Source organism: Cuculus canorus, chromosome 9 (genome assembly GCF_017976375.1).
Source record: "Cuculus canorus isolate bCucCan1 chromosome 9, bCucCan1.pri, whole genome shotgun sequence".
Taxonomy (NCBI): Eukaryota; Metazoa; Chordata; class Aves; order Cuculiformes; family Cuculidae; genus Cuculus; species Cuculus canorus.
Window position 1 is genome coordinate 12,500,303 of NC_071409.1, and position 17,469 is coordinate 12,517,771.

The following is a 17,469-nucleotide window of genomic DNA, read 5'->3' on the forward strand; positions in this document are numbered from 1 at the left end:
ACAAAAACAGGAGGTGATAAAATCCCCAGTGCTGTTTTTCTGCCAGCTTCCTCTTGGCTCTGATTTGGAGGGCAGAAACATTTGTGTCCAGCTTACTGACATCAGTAGGGCACTCCATTTCCCCTCAGGAATGAGTAAATAACCTAAATGATGTTTCCCAAAGCTATATGGTGAGGTGAGCAGATATTCTGTGATTATGTTCTTAACAATGAATAAAAATACTGGTTACAGATCTTACATGGCTGGATACTGACACAAAATCAGTGCACAAATCCATCTGCACAACCTGGAGCCCCTGTTTACAGCCCATGCCAGAGGTTGAATTTTTCTCAAAGGCATATGTGGGGATCACAGCTGAACACTTAGGTCAGGCTGGTTGCTAAGAGTCTTAGTAACAGCCATGCCTGTTTTGTTTTCCTTCTTATTTGGACACACTCCTCTCCAGTGATTCCATAATCTCTCTAAGAAGAATATTCCTTTCTTGCCCTCCCCTGAAAGTTGCATGCCAACAGCAATTGCTTGCACCTATCAGAGTTATGACCCAGAGTCTTATAGTAGGAAATACTTGTGAGATAATGAATTTCTCTTTCTTGCAGTGTCTTTGAGTGAGTTTTACATTTACTCTTTCAGTGGCAAAACTCCGACAGCTGGATGAAGGGAGGAGGGATGAATATTACCTGCTAACCCCACAGAGAGGGAGGAGCTCCATTCTTCAAACATCAGCAGAGTTATAAGGAAGGTGTGTACTTAGAGCACTTCCTCAATGTGGAAGTTCAAGTATACAACACTGAAGACCTGTCCTGAGGGTGCTCTAGAAAGTCTCCAGAGGGTTATTGCATGGGGGAAAATCCAGCCAAGAACCATTATGCAAAGCTTAACCAGGGAGAAGAGAATGAAATGGTGAGTTGTATCTCTGTCTAGGTCTTTTTCAAGTTGAACCAATAACCTATGACACTCTGCAGTTTAGTTATGAATGGTGGGAGTGTTCCCATAGCAGAAACATACCGTTAGAAAGTGATATAATTTTCTTTTAGCAGAAAGAAAATAGAGTTGCTTGTGCCTGCTGGATTTAATTGGTTATCCACTACGACAGGGGATGGCTCAACAAATTATTGATGTGACATTATAAATCTAGGTGGATGTGGTCTTATATCAGCTTGAGGGGTGGGCCGGAGCAGTATTCCTAACCATTTGACAATTCAGTCTCTAGGGTTAGTTCCATTTAGATAAGGACTGAGAACCTTGGCTTTCTGGCACATAAAACCATATGTCTTACATTTGCATAATTTATTAGCAAATGCAGTCTGTTGAATTTGCAACACTGTTCCAGACTGAACTCCTGTATAAATCTGGATTTCTATGTACAGAATGACCATATTTCTCTCCAGAGTTTCTGAGGGAGGAGTACACTAACATACATTCTGTAACATCTGGAAATAATTCCTATCTTTACGTGAAATATCTTATCCACTGCAGGGTGCCTCTCTTAAAGAGTAAGCCCAGTGCACAGTTGTAGTAAATGCAGTGCATCTTAGCTGCTTTGGCACTACCATGCGTCACAGATCAGCTGCACTCTGTCGGTCTAACAGATTCTGCTGGAGATGTCAGACCCATGAGGCAGCTGTACAGCAACAATTCTCATGTATGTCTGGCAACTGCAGTGCTTCTCAAAATTCCCATGCTGCAGAGCCACTGTAGTTCTGCTATGAGTTCATGTAGGTTTTCTGGGTGTAAAACACCCCCAGTAAAGTGAGTGAAACACAGTCACCTCTTACAAACTGACATGACTGTTCACTTTAAGAAACCCTGGAGGAATCTTCAGCATCTACTCACTGAGAATTCTATTTGAAAAAGAGACCATGTCATGGAAGAACACAGACATCTGTTATCCCTATTTTCAGTCAGTTCTCTGCCACTCGTGGAGGGGGAGATGTCATATTTTGTGTAATGTGAACCTGGGTAGTCTGGGATGTGCTGGAGAATGAACTGCATGAACTGAGAACTACAGGAAGCGCAGGGTGCTGGCTCTGAGGGTGGGGACTGATGATCTCAGTGTAACACAGAACCCAACTGGTTCTGCTGAGTTACAGAACCCACTCGGAGCTCTTTGCTCCTGGTTCTAGCCCTGGTCCTGATGCACAACTGCTCCCCAGCTCCAAGTGGCTGCTGGTTCTGCGGCTGTGCTCTACCCTGGCCCTGTCCTTCTAGGACCGTAAACACCCTGTCTTTCTCTTCCTACTACTGGCGCTGCCACTAGCAATGCCAGAATTGAGCCTGAGCTAATTAGGATTAAGTGGACTGTCTGGTGCTATGTGGAGCCACACTATTGTATGCTGCATGCCCAGTTCCAGCTGTGCACTACAGTAACACCCAAGTTGTGGTTGCATGGAGCCGTCCATCCTAGTAATGTTCTTGTTTCTCACCAGTGTCATACTAAGCACGTGTCCCATGAAGCCAGTGCTCAGGGATCTGCACTGTGATTATGAGGTTTTCCATGCACAGATGGTGTGTGCAGTGTTGAGGCAATCTGCACTACGAATTGAGGGTGTCTGGCATTGCCATGTTCTCTGTGCCTGCAATGAGCATGAGCAGTGCTCCTTCACCTGCAGTTTCCATATGAAAATCACAGAAAAAAAATCGATAAAGAAGTTGGGTAGTGGGTGCAATTAAAACCATAGCCAAATTGTGCTAGATTTGGCAGGTATCTACGTGTCTTTGTTACATGTGAATAAGAGAGAGAGGAAGAAAAAAAAAAGTATGAGAGACATCTATGAGCTTCTAAGGTACTATAAGAGGATGAGGAAAAAAACGATGTGTGTGTAGAAAGATAAGAGCTAGAGTGCGTATTTGTGTGAAAGAGAAAAAGACAGTAGAATGTAGGTGAGAGAAATTGTAAGAAAGAGACAAGGAAAACTATGTTTAAGCAAGAGTACATGGGTAAAATAGAATTACGTGCAGACATTCTTTCTTTGTTAAAGTCTTGCATGCTAAATTATTGGCAGCCATAGCAAGTGGTTCTGACTCATAATGTTTCTTTCCATGACCCTGCAACATTTTTTTTAAATGCTAAGCCATGATAAATATTTTTGACATTATTTTTAGCAGTCAGTTTAATCCACCTAAACTAAATTATTAACAAGCAGTACTTGAGTCCTCAAACAAGATGACATCTCTTGTTGTAATAATGTAACAGCTGACACTGTGCGTGTAGCTGTTCTCTCAGACTGAAATAGTTCAAGTCATTTTGGAAACATGTAGGTAGTTGATTTGAACTCTGGACGTGGAATGCTTTCCTGTGTTGAACCAGCTGTCTATTGGGATGAGGAAAGTTAAGGAGCTCTAAAGAGAAAAACTACTTCTAAGTTTTCTTCAGTGTTTCCATTTCTTGGTCTTAGGCACACGGTCCCCAGTTTTTTAGGTCTGAAGGAAAGGTACAACTGCAGTCAGTCAGCTGGTGAACTCCAATTTGCCTCTGCATATTGGCAGCTGTCTGCCTTCTTCGGAATGCCAAAATTCTGAAGAGAAATTGATTCAGGAATTTTATATACATTGAGTTTGAAAAATTTAATTCCTAAAACTGAGACAGAATCTGAAAGGCACAACTTTGGTACTAATGGAACAGCAGTGAATATTGCTATTGGCTTCAGAGAGAACAGAAACAAATCTCTGAAGAAACAGGTTCTGGTTGTTAACAATGAGATTCAGTTATTAAATTCCTTGTGAATCTTAACCAGTCTTTCAAGTCTAATCCTATTATCTGTTGTTATAGCAACAGGTTGTTCGTAATAGGGTACCTGGTGATTGGGTTGCTAGAAATATGATAGTTAACAGCTGTTGTTTAGGGTCCTTGCTGATAGCTACAGGCCTTGTAGAAAAGAGTGCCTGAACTTGTTAGACTTTTGCATTTAAATTGCGCTGTGCAGGTGACGTGGCAGTTACCGGCGATTTTCCTTTTAAATATAAGTAACAATGACTTGCTGGACAGTACAGTGATAAGGCCTTGAGTACTGGCTTTGTACGATTGTAAAAGCAGCTAAGAACCTTTCTTGGAATAAGCATGTTTTCTGGCAACCTAACAGGTCTGGCAGCTTTTTTTCTGTCCCATAATCCATGCCCCCTCCCTAGACGCTTTGTTCACAAGTTAAACCATTTTGGTCACTCTTCTTACTGTTAGGAGTCTCAAGAGAAAGAAGACATTAACAGATGAGGAAACAATCTATTACAGTACATTACAATTTATTAAAAATTATTCTACAGACATGAGAGGTGCCCTGCATACCAGCATCTTTTGTAGACAGTGTTACCTCTTGTGAGGTAACAAGAAGCTCTTTGGAGTCTTACAGATAGCTAATCTTAGCTTTGTTATTCACCACCTCTTAGTCTGATGCCCTCAAGAACACAGGATATTTAGCTGGGTAGTAGCACACATTGAGCCCTGAAATCCTGCTCACACAGTAGAGAAGTTTTCACAGTGCAAATGTTTATTCATAAGACCCATGTTCAAAACAAATGTGTCTGCATCAGTGCAGCCTCTTTGTGCAATTAAATACAATGCAGAAAAAGTTATTCTTTTTTCCTTAAGAGTTTAAAACCAGCCTGCAACACGTGTTCTTACTGCTGACATCAACACCAGGATTTCTGCCAGCCCTGGAAGTGTTGTTTGCCATAGTAGACATGCATTTGCTTGGAGATCTTTATAGTATAGGCCTAGTGAACCCTGACTAAGCTTGAAGAATTTTGAAACCTTAGTTACTGTAAGGCATTCATGTGGCTAGATGAACCTGCTGAGAAATCTACAGCATGTGTATGCCCATTCCCCCTTCCTCATGCATGTTGTGGGTCTAATATTCACTTTTTCTTTTTGAGAAGATACTGGTTTTGAGAATTCTTCTAAAGAATTTCACTGTTGACTTATTTGACAAGTGAGAAGTGTTTGTATATGCTACTGTTTTTTCTGTTTCAATGAGGGGTTATATGCCTACTATATGTTTCTTCTATGAATTCATTGCTATAGTCCTTCCAGCTAATGGTGCAGGATGAGGAAAACCACTTCAATTTGGCACAATATTTTATTCTGAAGTTAAATATTGAAAGGTTGTGGCCTGGAAACATATGCAGGTGTAAGGGAAGTCAGATACATATTTTAGTGTATAGGTTCCTAAGCAGAGAAACACGGACTCTGTGCTAGCTCTGTGATTGCGTTGTCATGTCAGACTTGAAGAATCATTCAGCATTTCAGCAGAGAACACTGCCAACAGATGATGATCCCAAATGACCACCAATCATATGCTGAATGCCCACTGTCTCCCTTTATAACTGTACTAACCACAGCCTTCTCAGCTTCTGATATTGTAAGTGTAAGGTACAAGAGCTGGAAATTAAAGAATTGATTCACTGCCAGAAGCAAGATGCGCATAGCAGCAACCTCATCCTTCCCCACACTGATGTTCATGCTACTGCCAATTTGAAAATATGAACCCAGTTATTCTAGGTCCAGCTATTTACTGGAAGAAGTCTGAAGGCATGTTCTTTTTACAGTTCTTCCCTTGAGCATCTCCATCTCCTTGGGAGTTCCTTTGCCTTGCTGACAGGCTGTAAAGTCTGGATCCAAGCATGTGGATCTTAAGAGTCAGTCACTGTTGTGAACAGTAGGTTCATATTGTTCTATGTGCTATTCTGTATTTTGATGCTAACACTATTTTTGTAGCCTTTTTGTTAAGGATACAATTAGGCAGAAGTAAATGGAGAGCCCTTTGCCTGTTTATAGGAGCATGTGAATATTAGCAGCACATGACTGGCACACCAACTAACTTCTAGCAACCTTGCCTAGCTGCTGTCCTCCTTGAGTTTCCTTTGATCTGCTGCAGAGTTGCTGTATTCTCCTAGAGTGCTCAGAAATTATAGAAGCCTTTGAAAATGTTGAGCTTGTGCATCTCAAGGTCACCACGTCCTGTGCAATGCAGGTTATGTCCCTGTGTAGTTTACCATACTTTTTTCCCCACAGCTGCCAATTTCTTCCCTTTAGAAAACCCATGAAGATTACCTATGAAGATAGAGTCTGTCTTTTGGAGCATGACATAGAACAGGTAGGCTGAGGCAGCATGTGGAACCACTGGGTAGGGCCTGCGTTTCACATAACAAGCAAAGGCACCAGAACAGAACCAGGAATTATGCATTACTCATCCTTCCAATTACAATGTATTTTCTTCTAACCTTATGAATGGATCTTGCAATATTTGTGGCTGCAGATATCTGATCTTGAGAAGGAGATTGCACAATTGCTGCGGATATACCAGGAAGAAGGAGATTGAGGAATCCTAACCCTTCTGTTAGCAAATTCTCCTGGTCACCTGATGTAATTGCAGCCATGCGATCTCCCATCTTAGACTGGGGTTGGGTGTCCTGTATACATTTCATTTCGCCTTTACCAAGTCCGTGCTAGCACTATTGAAAGAATTTGGCCTCGGAACCAAGAATTGGCACCTCTTAAACTGCAAGACTTACAGTCATCCCTTTGAAGTTTTGGGCAAGTCTCCTTCCCTCACTGTAACAATTTCCTCATCTTAAAAAATGGAATAATAATGCCTACTCATACAGCTACAGTGAGTACCTTCCTTTGACCCTCTGAATATGTAAAGCATTCTACAGGTGTTCATTAGTTAGTCTTACTAACAACTATTGTATTATTATTATTATTATTGTTATTATTGTTATTATTGTTATTATGGGACGTTAGGACAAGAGCACCTTGACAAAGTCCAAAATCCCCATACTGGAGCTGTCATGGAAGACTGTAACAGCACTACAAAGGCTGTGTCTGTGCCAGGTTGTGCAAAGCAGCTCCAGCTGGTGCAGCCACACTGTCATTCAGCACCATATGGAGATACTAACTGAGCCTCTAAAGTGTAGATACATTAGTGAAGGCTCACTGCTGCGGCAGGACAGCAGTAGTGCTTCTGATTCTGAAGCAAGCACTGTCTCAGCTGTTGCACTGGGTCTGCACCTCTCTTGTGTAGATGCGCTCAAGTTTTTTGGCAGCCTCACTCAGGGACCTCACGAGAGCTGACCAGGCAAATCTGTATTCCTGGCTTGTGGCCTAAAGGTTAGGGCCTCTTCTATTTTGTTATCATTCCAACTTACACACATGTAACGATGTCTAATGCTGAGTTTCACAACTACATAAAACTATTTTACAGGTTTGGTCATACTACAGTGAAGTGGATGAGAACTACTGTGGAACATACAACATTTTTTTTCTAATCATGTTTAGGACACATAAAGAAAGTTCTATGACTTGTTTTTTCACAGTGCCATACCAAACAGAACCTAGGGGAGAGCCGTGGATGGTGGGAAAGTGTGGTATTCCAGGTTTTTCTTTGAGAGAAATAGTAATGATTTTTTTCTTTGTCTTTGCCTTACAGGAGATTTTTGGCTACAAAACCCAAGGCTGCCGAAAGGCCTCATGCATTGCTGGGTACATCTTCTCTTGTGGGGCTCTGCTACTGCTGTTTTACTGGAAGCCAGAGTGGAATGTGTGGGCAAACTGTATCCGCTGCAGCTTGGAAGAAGCGGATGTTTTTCTGCTCAGAACAACAGTAGGTGCCAACTTTAGCCTTTAAGTCTTTAAATTAGTATGTAGTTAAGGAAGATGAGTTAATTGGAAGGAATCCAGTTAGCTGAAATCTCTTACATTGCTAATTTCCTACAGTAATATTTTATGTTTACTGTCATTGATCTGAAGAACTCTCAAGTATCCTACAAATTATATGTAAGATAATGATTGGAATGGAGGGTAGCAGCTGATTAGAGAAGAAGCTGAAATAAACTGGGATGAAAAAAATCTGTAATACCTGTGTTCTCAAGTCTGTGTTATTTACTTTCAGTCCTTCTTCCTCCCTTCCACCATTCCTGTGCTTTCTACATTGCAGAACTCTGCTCCCAGTTCTGAAGCATCTTTTTGATTGGTAGTGTCCAGCAGATCCTTTTCCCCCTATTTGGCTGTGCTGGTAAAACTGCCTCTCTTTGCCAAAACTTAGCCAGTGGGTCAAACCAAATATTTGTCCAGCTCTGTACCTAGTGGTATCCAAGAAGGCATTATAAGGGATCGGTATAAGAAAGACAGCAGCCTTGGGCTGCTTGTTTTGTTTGCTGTGTGTTTCCATTTTCCTTACCCATGTCTAATAAGCCTGCAGTCCTGCAGTTAAACGGGTGATATGTTTTGCCAGTAGTTTTCTAGTAAGATTTCTATCTGTTGTTGAGTGTACTGAAGCACTGCGACATACACAAATGCTGACTTTATTTAATGCGTGCTACTGCAACAATAAAAGAAGCAAAGTGAGACTTGCCTCTGAATCCCAGCTGAGCCTGAATGCTCCAGGAGCTGGAAGGGTTGGTTTACCTCCAGAAGTTTGATTTGTTCTGCTTCAAAGATTCGTGAACAATGGCAGCTGTAAAACGTGCAATTGCAAAATGAATCACTTGCTACCCCTGTTATCTGAGCCACCTTCTTGAATGAGCAGAGCAGCATGCAGTTACAATCTCGGGTTTTGAAAATCACAGGTTTGCTTGTTGAATATTTTATATTGAAAAAAACCTGCATCCTAATAGGCTGGGGCTATTTTTTTTTAAAAAAAAGAAGCATATTAGATTTAATCTCTGTTTTTAATCTTCAGTTCAGTTTGCATTTTTAATTATCTATTCTTGTGTGTCGTTTTAAATGGATTTGCCATGCCAAGCACTTTTCAAATAAATGAGTTTTTAAATGATTCTTTATATAAGTAAACAAGAATTGAATCATATTGTATGTTCTTGTTATCAAAAATCTCTCTCAAAGGATGGTCTGGGCATTTGACAATTTCAGATTTCCTTCATGGTTTTTGTATTCAAGTGACAGTTCTCTTTTTTTCCCCCCTACATTCAAATTGTGTCAGTTCTCAAATATGATGGCTACTGCTAATGAGGATACAAGTAAGATCACCAGTTTGATCCTTGGAATTATCTTTTGTTTCATATAAAACCTTCATTCGTAATCATCGTCGTCTAATCAGTTGCAACATAAGAGCCTATTTACTCACTTTTATTATTGAATTTTGGCTCACTTTAGTTCAAATAATGAGAATCTGCGTTATTCACTGCTTCCCATCTCAATCTACATCACAATGTCTACTCATTCGCCAGTTTAAATTAAAGATAAATATCAGAAAATAAATGTTACTCTACTCAAAATACTAGTTTAAGAAGTAAAGTGCACAAATAAATAATAAATATAAACATCATTAAAGTTCTTTTTTGAACCCTTAAATTATCCAAAAGGACTCATGTTTGCTACAGAATCTTTTTTTCTGTTGTCATTTCCAAATGAAGGTTCATAACTCTGCTTTCAGAATCTGACTGACTGAGGTAATCAGCTTTTTCTATCTGACAAACGACTCACACAGTGAATATGATATATGACAGTCTCATAGTTGCTTTAACGCATGTTGTTCAGTGTTTGGGACTGAAACGTAACATGAGGGTACTTGTTGCACTAGTTGCGGTAATCTGTAAGACTGTACTACCAACACTAGTTATCAGGTATTTCTAATGTTGAACTTCTAAAAACTAGAAAGGTCATTAAGTTGGTTTGTGGCATAAGCTTGCAAGAGGAGCTGTAAGGGAGACAGGGTGCTAACACACTTGTTCCAATGAAGTGTTAACAGAGGAATGATGAGAAGATATTGGCACTAAACATGCATTTTGCAGTATAGCACTGTTCAATTTGATCTTTCCTTTACAGTATGGTCACCGCACCTCAGATTGTCCTGTACTGTTTGCTTGTCCTAGATCATGATCTGAATGTTCACATTCCATCCTTATCAGCCAAGCGCCAGACCTGTGGTCAGTGAATTATGTGCAGTATTCACATTTTGACAAGACTGTAGTTCTGCTTTCATTCTGCTGATTTATCTGTAAGTTACAGGTGCTGGGAGGCGCCTGTTGGTTAGTTCTTTACAAAAGCGGAGCAGTGCTCTAGAAAGGCCTGCTGTAATCATTCACTCCGAGGTGATAGTGAATTTGGTCTGATTTTGAGGGAAATTGTGACACTTCTCTTTTATATTAATTTAGGATGAATTTCAGATTTATTCTCGTAAGACTGTGAGGTGGATCTCTGTGTATGCACTTATCAAAAGTAGATCAGATTATCCAGCTGCTGCTGCTGAAGATTCAGTCTTCAACAAAGCCATCATGAAGCCAAGTTTGCAAGTAAGTAAAGTACTCCCTGTAGTGTCTGGGAGATGACAGCAAATCTTAGCCTCACTTTATAAAGTGAAAGTGAGCAGTGAAACATACCCAGTTAAGAAACTTGCAGCTTGATGAGCACAGTGAATTGTAGTAAAACAAGCCAGGGGTCTTAGAGAGCAGTACACACCCCTGTAAAAATCCTCTCTTCCTCTGGGGTGGGTTATGGAAAAAGAATCCTCACTGCTCCTGAGAGAAGACCTATGTTATAAGTAAGAGAGCTTCAAGACACTGAGGTTGGTAGTGAAGAATCAGAGTTACAAAACAAAACCTGATGCCTGGCACAGCAATCAAGGAACCGAGAAGTGACTGTGTGTCTGAAGGGAAACCACGAGGAACAAAACATCACAGCTCACACAATAACACAAAAACAGGAATGAATGCAACTGAAGGTGAATAGAACAGAAAAATGCCTAGGGAAAGCTGCATTGTTGACTGCTCCTGGTCTTTGCCAGTTCCATAGCTTTGAGGTCCCAGTAGGACACTGGGGAGAAGGTAGATGATTAATTGATCCAAGCAGATCACAAAGTCCCTTATGAGTTGAGTAAATATAATTATCCCCATTTTAGAACAAGTACCAGACAGTTCAGTTGCATGTCTTGCTTAGCATTACCCATTAAATTGGTGTGAGTAATAGGAATGCGATTGTGCGTTTGCTAGTAGCTGCCTCTTGATTACAGACATTCAATCACTGCATGGGGAACTCATGAAAGAGCTATATTCTCTTCCAGGAAACAGATTTCTATCTTCTTAGCATTTATTTTTATATCAACAGCAATTTTAGATATTTTCATTATAAACCTAACTTTAGCTGAGCAAAGCTGTTGCTGTTGCTCCTGGTTTATGTGGGTATGTATTAATGTACATAAGAAAGTTCGGTGCCAGCTTGTTTAATCAACTGGCACAGTATGAAAGTGAAGACTGGTTTGCAACATTCTTCAGAGGATCAGATTAGTAACATAAAAAAGCCCAATATAACCCTCAAATAATAGACCCTTTGAACAACACTTTAATATCAATCAAAACATCTAGATAGAAAAACACAGATTTCAAAGCAGCAAAGAGCAACCAGTTTAATCCTTCATTAAAAATTCAAAACCTCCTACTTATACGTCAATTATAAAACCTGTTTGCCATTTAAGCTACCTAAGTCCACAGAGTAACGTGTAGTGCCCAAGAGCTGTCCAAGGACCTGTTCCGGCAGCAAGTGGAGTCCCTCATTTCCCACTCCAGTTTTTAGCATTGTGAATATTGCAGCTCCTATTGCATGAAATCTAATCTACAGACCTCTTGTTAGGTTAATGATTGTGGTTATAGCTCCATTTTGAGTCAGTGTATGCATTGAATGTAGATTTCATTGGCCTTAATAATGCTTATTGCACTGGGTAAGGAGAGTCCCCTAGAGCTGGTTTCTTTATGAGTTATGTGTAAGATATTACTTATGTGTTTAGGTGTATAGCCTTGCTTTCTTTCAGCTGATATGAAGCGCCATTATCTCTAATAGGTTTCATTATTGTTGCGCAGGACAGATTCCTTTTGCAATTTATACATGGCAGCATGTGTTCCTAATGGGTAACTGCTCTGCAAGGGCTTAGTGTTAGCGGTGACTCAAGAAGTGTTCTGCAATGGCCTTTCTTGTCTGTTGGCATATCTGTTCAGCTGAAGGACTTGGGACCATGCAAACTGCCCAAAGCCCCCAAGTTTCCTCAAGACCAAACAGAAGATAAGGGACTTGTTGGCTGAAGACAGGTTCTGGCAATTTCCTGCAGTACTCATCACCGCATAAGTGATGTCTGCCCTTTGTTCTGTGAAATGAGAGTGAGGACTGTATTCCTTTCTTTGCAAAATGAGGAGAGAAGAATGCTGCTTTTTATTTGTCTGACCTAAAGATCTGTAAAACTTACTGGAAGCTGCATTGAGGTGGCAATCCCACTCCATAGCATAACTAGGGAGATAGTATACATGATCCTGTCTTCTAGCCCTCCCTGCTACTCATATAATTTGCTTTATCTGTGCTTGACCCCAGTGAAGATGCCTAGCTGAGATTTGTGAGTGGGCCTGGGAGTAATTTTGTTTGCTGTGTTGCATGTATTGTTGTCCCTGTTTTGCAGGTGAAAACTATCCAAGTACAAAAAATCCGCTATGTCTGGGATACCCATGCAAAACTGTTCCAGAAAGTTGGGTGAGTTCAATGCTCTGATTACACAAGTCTCTGAGGAAGTCAAGCTTCTATGTTAATAATGTCCTAAGGAAAACACTTCCTTTATATTTTAGAGCCCTAGAAGACCACCATACTTGCTCAGCTATACATGCCAAATTTGGCTCTGGTCTCACCTGCAATGAACAGAATGTCAGGTACACATTTTAAAGCACAAGTACTCAGCGTATGGATTTTAGAGATGTAAACTCACTGCAGCTGGTGCAATTTCCTTGAATTTCTTGTATATCCAGTTATATGCAGATAATTTTAGATTAAATGGCCATACATAAAAAATTGAATGAAAAGAGCTAGAGAATTTTGTGCATTCCTTTCAAAGGTTTTGAAATGTCTCAGTGTTCATCACTGTTATTGTTCTGAATAAGGAAATAACTATGTTATTAACTCCAAGCAGTTCTTATCTGGAGTAAGATAAAGCCTCTGTGAGATGATACAGATAAGTTGAATGTGCGCTTCTTCAGTGGGGCTCCATGTAATTGTATTGAACTTCTAAATCCATTAGTTCTGGTCATTGAATTTATTCTCAGAAACTACTATATCATTGGACAGTTTACAGAATAGGTATTCCTGAAACTACTAAATAGATTACCTTCATTTGAATGAACACTGAAAATCCAGCTCCTGACCTTAGCACATGTTGAAACTTACATTCAGGTTGGCCTTAGCTTTATGCAAAATTATTTGATTTTAGATCATTCAAGTTTAGCTGCAGAATTCCTTTGTTTATGGTGCTTCAAAGGAACTTTTGTGTGATGGAAACATTTGCCTAAAAGGCTGTGTCATACCTCTTGTCTGTTTAAGTGGATTTCACTGGTCCAGTTATGTTTTCTGACATACGCAATGTAGGGGCATTTAATTTTTTTTCCTTTTCTTGGAGAAAGATTCTTACAGCCTTTAAACTGGGATCAATAGAAGATCTTGGGACTATTGAAAGCTGCATCTTCTTGAGTGAGCTACATTGTCACTATTTTATCTGTAAGTGTTGTATCTTTATGCTATACAGGAGAGTTATATGTGGGCCAAACACCATTGATGTTCCGGTGATCCCTGTTTGGAAACTACTCATCAAAGAGGTCAAGCATTTCTATTGCTTTTATTCTAGGCTACTTGGGGAAGCAGAGTGTGGATATGGAATATAATGGAGTCTATGTCTGAATTACCTTCCGAGTACTCACTCATCAAACACACCCTCTTTTCAAATCCTGTTGAAAGCTGTTCCATGAAGTCACCATGTATTAATTTATTCTCTATTGATCCCTATCCTCCATGCCCATGCCTGTATGGCTGCTTAGCATTTATATGCAACTGTGTCCTGGGAGTTCACTCTATTGGCCCTGCAAGGGTCAGTGAATGTTTACAAGCTGAACTGGAAATCAAACCTTGCAGGCAAGGGCTATTTCTTAATCAGCAGAGTTTAAGTAAACATCAGTAGTTGGTATATGCCTGTACCTGCAGGGACATCCAATGAGCTCATGATTCTGGGCATAACACCTTGTAAAGCACCAGTACCTTTTTCAGACAGAAACTGGATGTATGTGGTATAAATAGAGTGTGGAGATGTGCTGTTGGTATGTGAGCTCCATCCTCACAGCACAACCTGCTCTTTTCTCAACTTGTTATATTTCTTGTAACAAAACAAGCAAAACAAGCTTGGACTGAGTCATTCAATTCCTAAATAACATCCTATTGGTCCAAATTATTTGGCTCGTCTGTCAGATGGAGGTGGTCCAATCTGATTTGACTGAAGTCGCTGCTAACAAAATTAGAAAGGGGTTGGGGAGACACAACATGTAACTCATTAGCTCTTATTCTAGCCTGTTTCTAATAGGATGGACTGGCTGGGTATACTGGTATGCATTTAAATTTGGCCAGGTCTTGAGTATTGCTTTCTCTCCAACCAGGTCTTAAATCCATTTTACGTGTTCCAGCTGTTCAGTGTATGTTTGTGGTTTGCTGAAGATTACATGGAGTATGCCACTGCCATCATAATCATGTCTCTTCTCTCAATTTTTTTGACTGTATATGATCTTAGACAGGTGAGTCACCTCACCTTTTTCCTCTAAGAAGAATTTATTACTAATGTCTGGAAAACGCCAGGATGTTACAACATGCACATGTACAGTGCTATAAGAGTTACTCAGAGATTTAGTCTCGTGACATTGTGTAGTAGCTGGTGCAATGGCCTGGCTTCCTACTCATCATAATATCTGTGTGGTTCTCTACTTGTATCCTCCCTTCCCCATTCCAGTGCTTCACTTTGTAACCTTTCGTTACATTTCTTCATAATTAGGGTGGGGAATTTCTTTCTATGTATGATTGTATAGTTCCTGGTAAGACCAGCTTATGAGGGCTCTAATAACCACAAATAATAACAGGGAGTAATTGTTAGTGGATTAATTGCATCACGTAAATAAGATGTAACACTTTTGTGTGTTCTCCTTTAATTTATAGCAGTCGGTTAAACTGCACAGACTGGTTGAGTCTCATAACAACGTCATGGTCACTGTCTGCAGAAATAAGGAAGGTGACTCCTGTACACTTCTTTCTTCAATGTGCTTCATTTCTATAGCAATTTATGTCAATGCCAAGAATGTGTAGTACTCACTTCCTTCCGAAGCAGTTTCCTCTTCTGTCTGCCAGCCGGATTAACCAGCCTCTACAGATTGGGTTAATTTGACCTAGAAGTATGTTCTGGCATATCAGTCATATTCGTAACTGTTTGAGTGCAACTTTAGCAAAATAATAGCAAGAAAACTATGTTATTTTACATAACCAGAGCCATTAAATGGCTGTGAGCGTAGCTAATTGCTCTATGCAGAGTCTGATCATTGTCATGGTATTTACAGCACAATCCAAAAATTCAGAATCAAACTAAGAAACACAGATACAAGCCTCTTCAGTTAGGTCAGTGCATTGGAACAATAATCATTGGTTGGGCTCCTGGGGTCATTAGAAGGAATTCTGTGCTTCAAATAGATTCCTAGGCTTTTCTAAATATTGCAAGATATATTGTTAAGTCCTACTTGTTGTTCTTTGTTTATCAGCCATTATAAAGAGGTAACAATCTATCCAGAATGTGGTTCTAGTATTTTTTCCCCTTGCCACAGCGAAATATGTGAAGCACACAGTTTACCTCTCACCTACAGGTTTCCAAGAGCTGGAATCACACCATCTTGTTCCTGGAGATATGCTGGTTTTGAAAGAGGGCAAAACTCTTTTGCCCTGTGATGCCATCCTGATCAGTGGGCAGTGCATTGTAAATGAAAGCATGCTGACAGGTACAGCTCATCTCTCTGAGGTTTACCAACAAAATACCAGCATAGCTCTATGGCTTAAGCCAGTGATGCAGGACGTAGTGTTATATATCACCTTTATTATGAGGCAGTCCATATCTAGCCTAGGAGGGGACACTTCCGGGTGTTTGCTATAATAAAGACTGAATTGTAGTTAGACCCAATTTCTCTAAAGAGACAAGATGGACTTCAGGAAAGACAGTTCATCCTTTTCTTCTTTTCTGGGGTGCAGAATTTAGGAAGGGAGCCTCTGATTAGAAAGGAAAGGGTAGACAATGGAGTGAGCAGGACAGGAGAAGAAATGATAGATACAGAGCAAAGCTGTTTCCACACAGAGCCCACAGTCTGTTCAGGCTGTAGGGGTTTCTCTCAGTCCCTTGGAATGTCTCATCATTGATCGCTGCAACATATCCAAACTGCTGGAATACCTGTCTAGCCCTCCAGACACTTAGCTTCACATTCATATGATAGCAGTGGACAAACCAACCAGGAAAGTTCACTGTAAAACAGGATTTTTGGTGCAGGAGATATTCATAGTTTTGTTCCTTGTCTTTAAATTTGGGCTTGGTCTGAATCCTACTGAAACCCACAGTTCTGAAATTTCATGTAAATGAGATATTCCAGAAAAACCTTTAATTTAGAAAGCTTCAACTGTCACAAAATGTTTCTTCTGCCTTCACCTTGGTATCACTCTAACATAGATAGGATATTTGCTGGCTGTGAAGCACTGAGCTAAAGGCTCTCCATTTTACTAGGAAGTGAAAACTGGGAATGTTGTGCTTCATCTGCCTAAAGGAATAGTGTAGTGATCAGCACACAAAGTTCAAACTAGGGAAAGAACTTGTGGCTGGCAAGTAGAGTCAAGCAGCACCAGTTCTGGTCTCTTTTCAAGTTTCTATATCTACAGCCAGGGTTTGGAGTCCTTCGGCTGCTTTCAGTTCTCAGGTTTACATGAAACTCTTGTACTGATGCAAAGGAAGCTTTCCTCTGGCAGAATCTGTTTGCTTGCTAGGCTTCAAACTTATATTCTCTCTGAAGATGTCACAATATAAAAAAATATTTCCCTAAACTGGTTTCTCTAGTAAATGCCTTAAAGTTATCTACTCATTTGAAAGTCAGCAGGCTGATTTTAAGATGTAGTGCTTTTTTCCTCATCTGAGCTAATCTTCCCTAGGGGAAAGTATTCCAGTAACAAAGACCCATTTACCTCAATCTGATAACTTCAAGCCCTGGAGAATGCACTGTGCAGAGGATTACAAAAAACATGTCCTCTTCTGTGGAACAGAGGTCATACAGACCAAGGCAGATGACAGAGGAGTAGTGAAAGCTGTGGTGCTACGGACTGGTCAGTCAATGCTTCAGTTTGCTTTTCCTTTCATCCTTTTCCTTACTGGAACAGTCTGACTTAATGTGCCCGGTCACATCATGTTAAAGGCATTAATCTGAATTCACAACAGCCACATGGAGAATTGATATACTGGGCTGGGCTAAGCCATTATGCATCGTTTCCATTTGCTTGGCTTAACTCCTATAAAACCCACTAGCATATGGTTACAAAGAAGAATTTTGCTTTGCTTCTGAGACACTGAAAAAATCCCCCTCTTTAAGACAAAAATAACTTTTCTCTGTATTTGGCAGAGTAGGTCACATACATTGAAATGAAAGATCTGGGCCTTCTTT

General features: G+C 40.3%; 1 protein-coding gene across 7 annotated transcripts in view; it reads left to right on the plus strand.

The window, feature by feature from the left end:
- Positions 1-746: 746 nt before the first annotated feature.
- Positions 747-17,469, plus strand: part of LOC104063433 (probable cation-transporting ATPase 13A4) — a 42,411-nt gene continuing 25,688 nt past the window's right edge. For 3 of the 7 annotated variants that reach the window (XR_008451320.1, XM_054074916.1, XM_054074922.1), the window contains exons 1-10: positions 747-900; positions 7,422-7,595; positions 10,105-10,242; positions 12,390-12,460; positions 12,553-12,633; positions 13,500-13,569; positions 14,398-14,532; positions 14,948-15,020; positions 15,643-15,774; positions 16,964-17,134. Coding sequence is in view for 6 of the 7 variants with exons in the window: in XM_054074916.1 (XP_053930891.1) it covers positions 838-900; positions 7,422-7,595; positions 10,105-10,242; positions 12,390-12,460; positions 12,553-12,633; positions 13,500-13,569; positions 14,398-14,532; positions 14,948-15,020; positions 15,643-15,774; positions 16,964-17,134 (1,108 nt within the window). In the remaining variant the exon portion in view is untranslated. Of the gene's footprint in view, positions 901-6,017; positions 6,087-6,470; positions 6,603-7,421; positions 7,596-10,104; positions 10,243-12,389; positions 12,461-12,552; positions 12,634-13,499; positions 13,570-14,397; positions 14,533-14,947; positions 15,021-15,642; positions 15,775-16,963; positions 17,135-17,469 lie in introns of those variants that run through there. The other 4 variants (XM_054074917.1, XM_054074919.1, XM_054074920.1 and 1 more) reach the window with 4 other exon arrangements.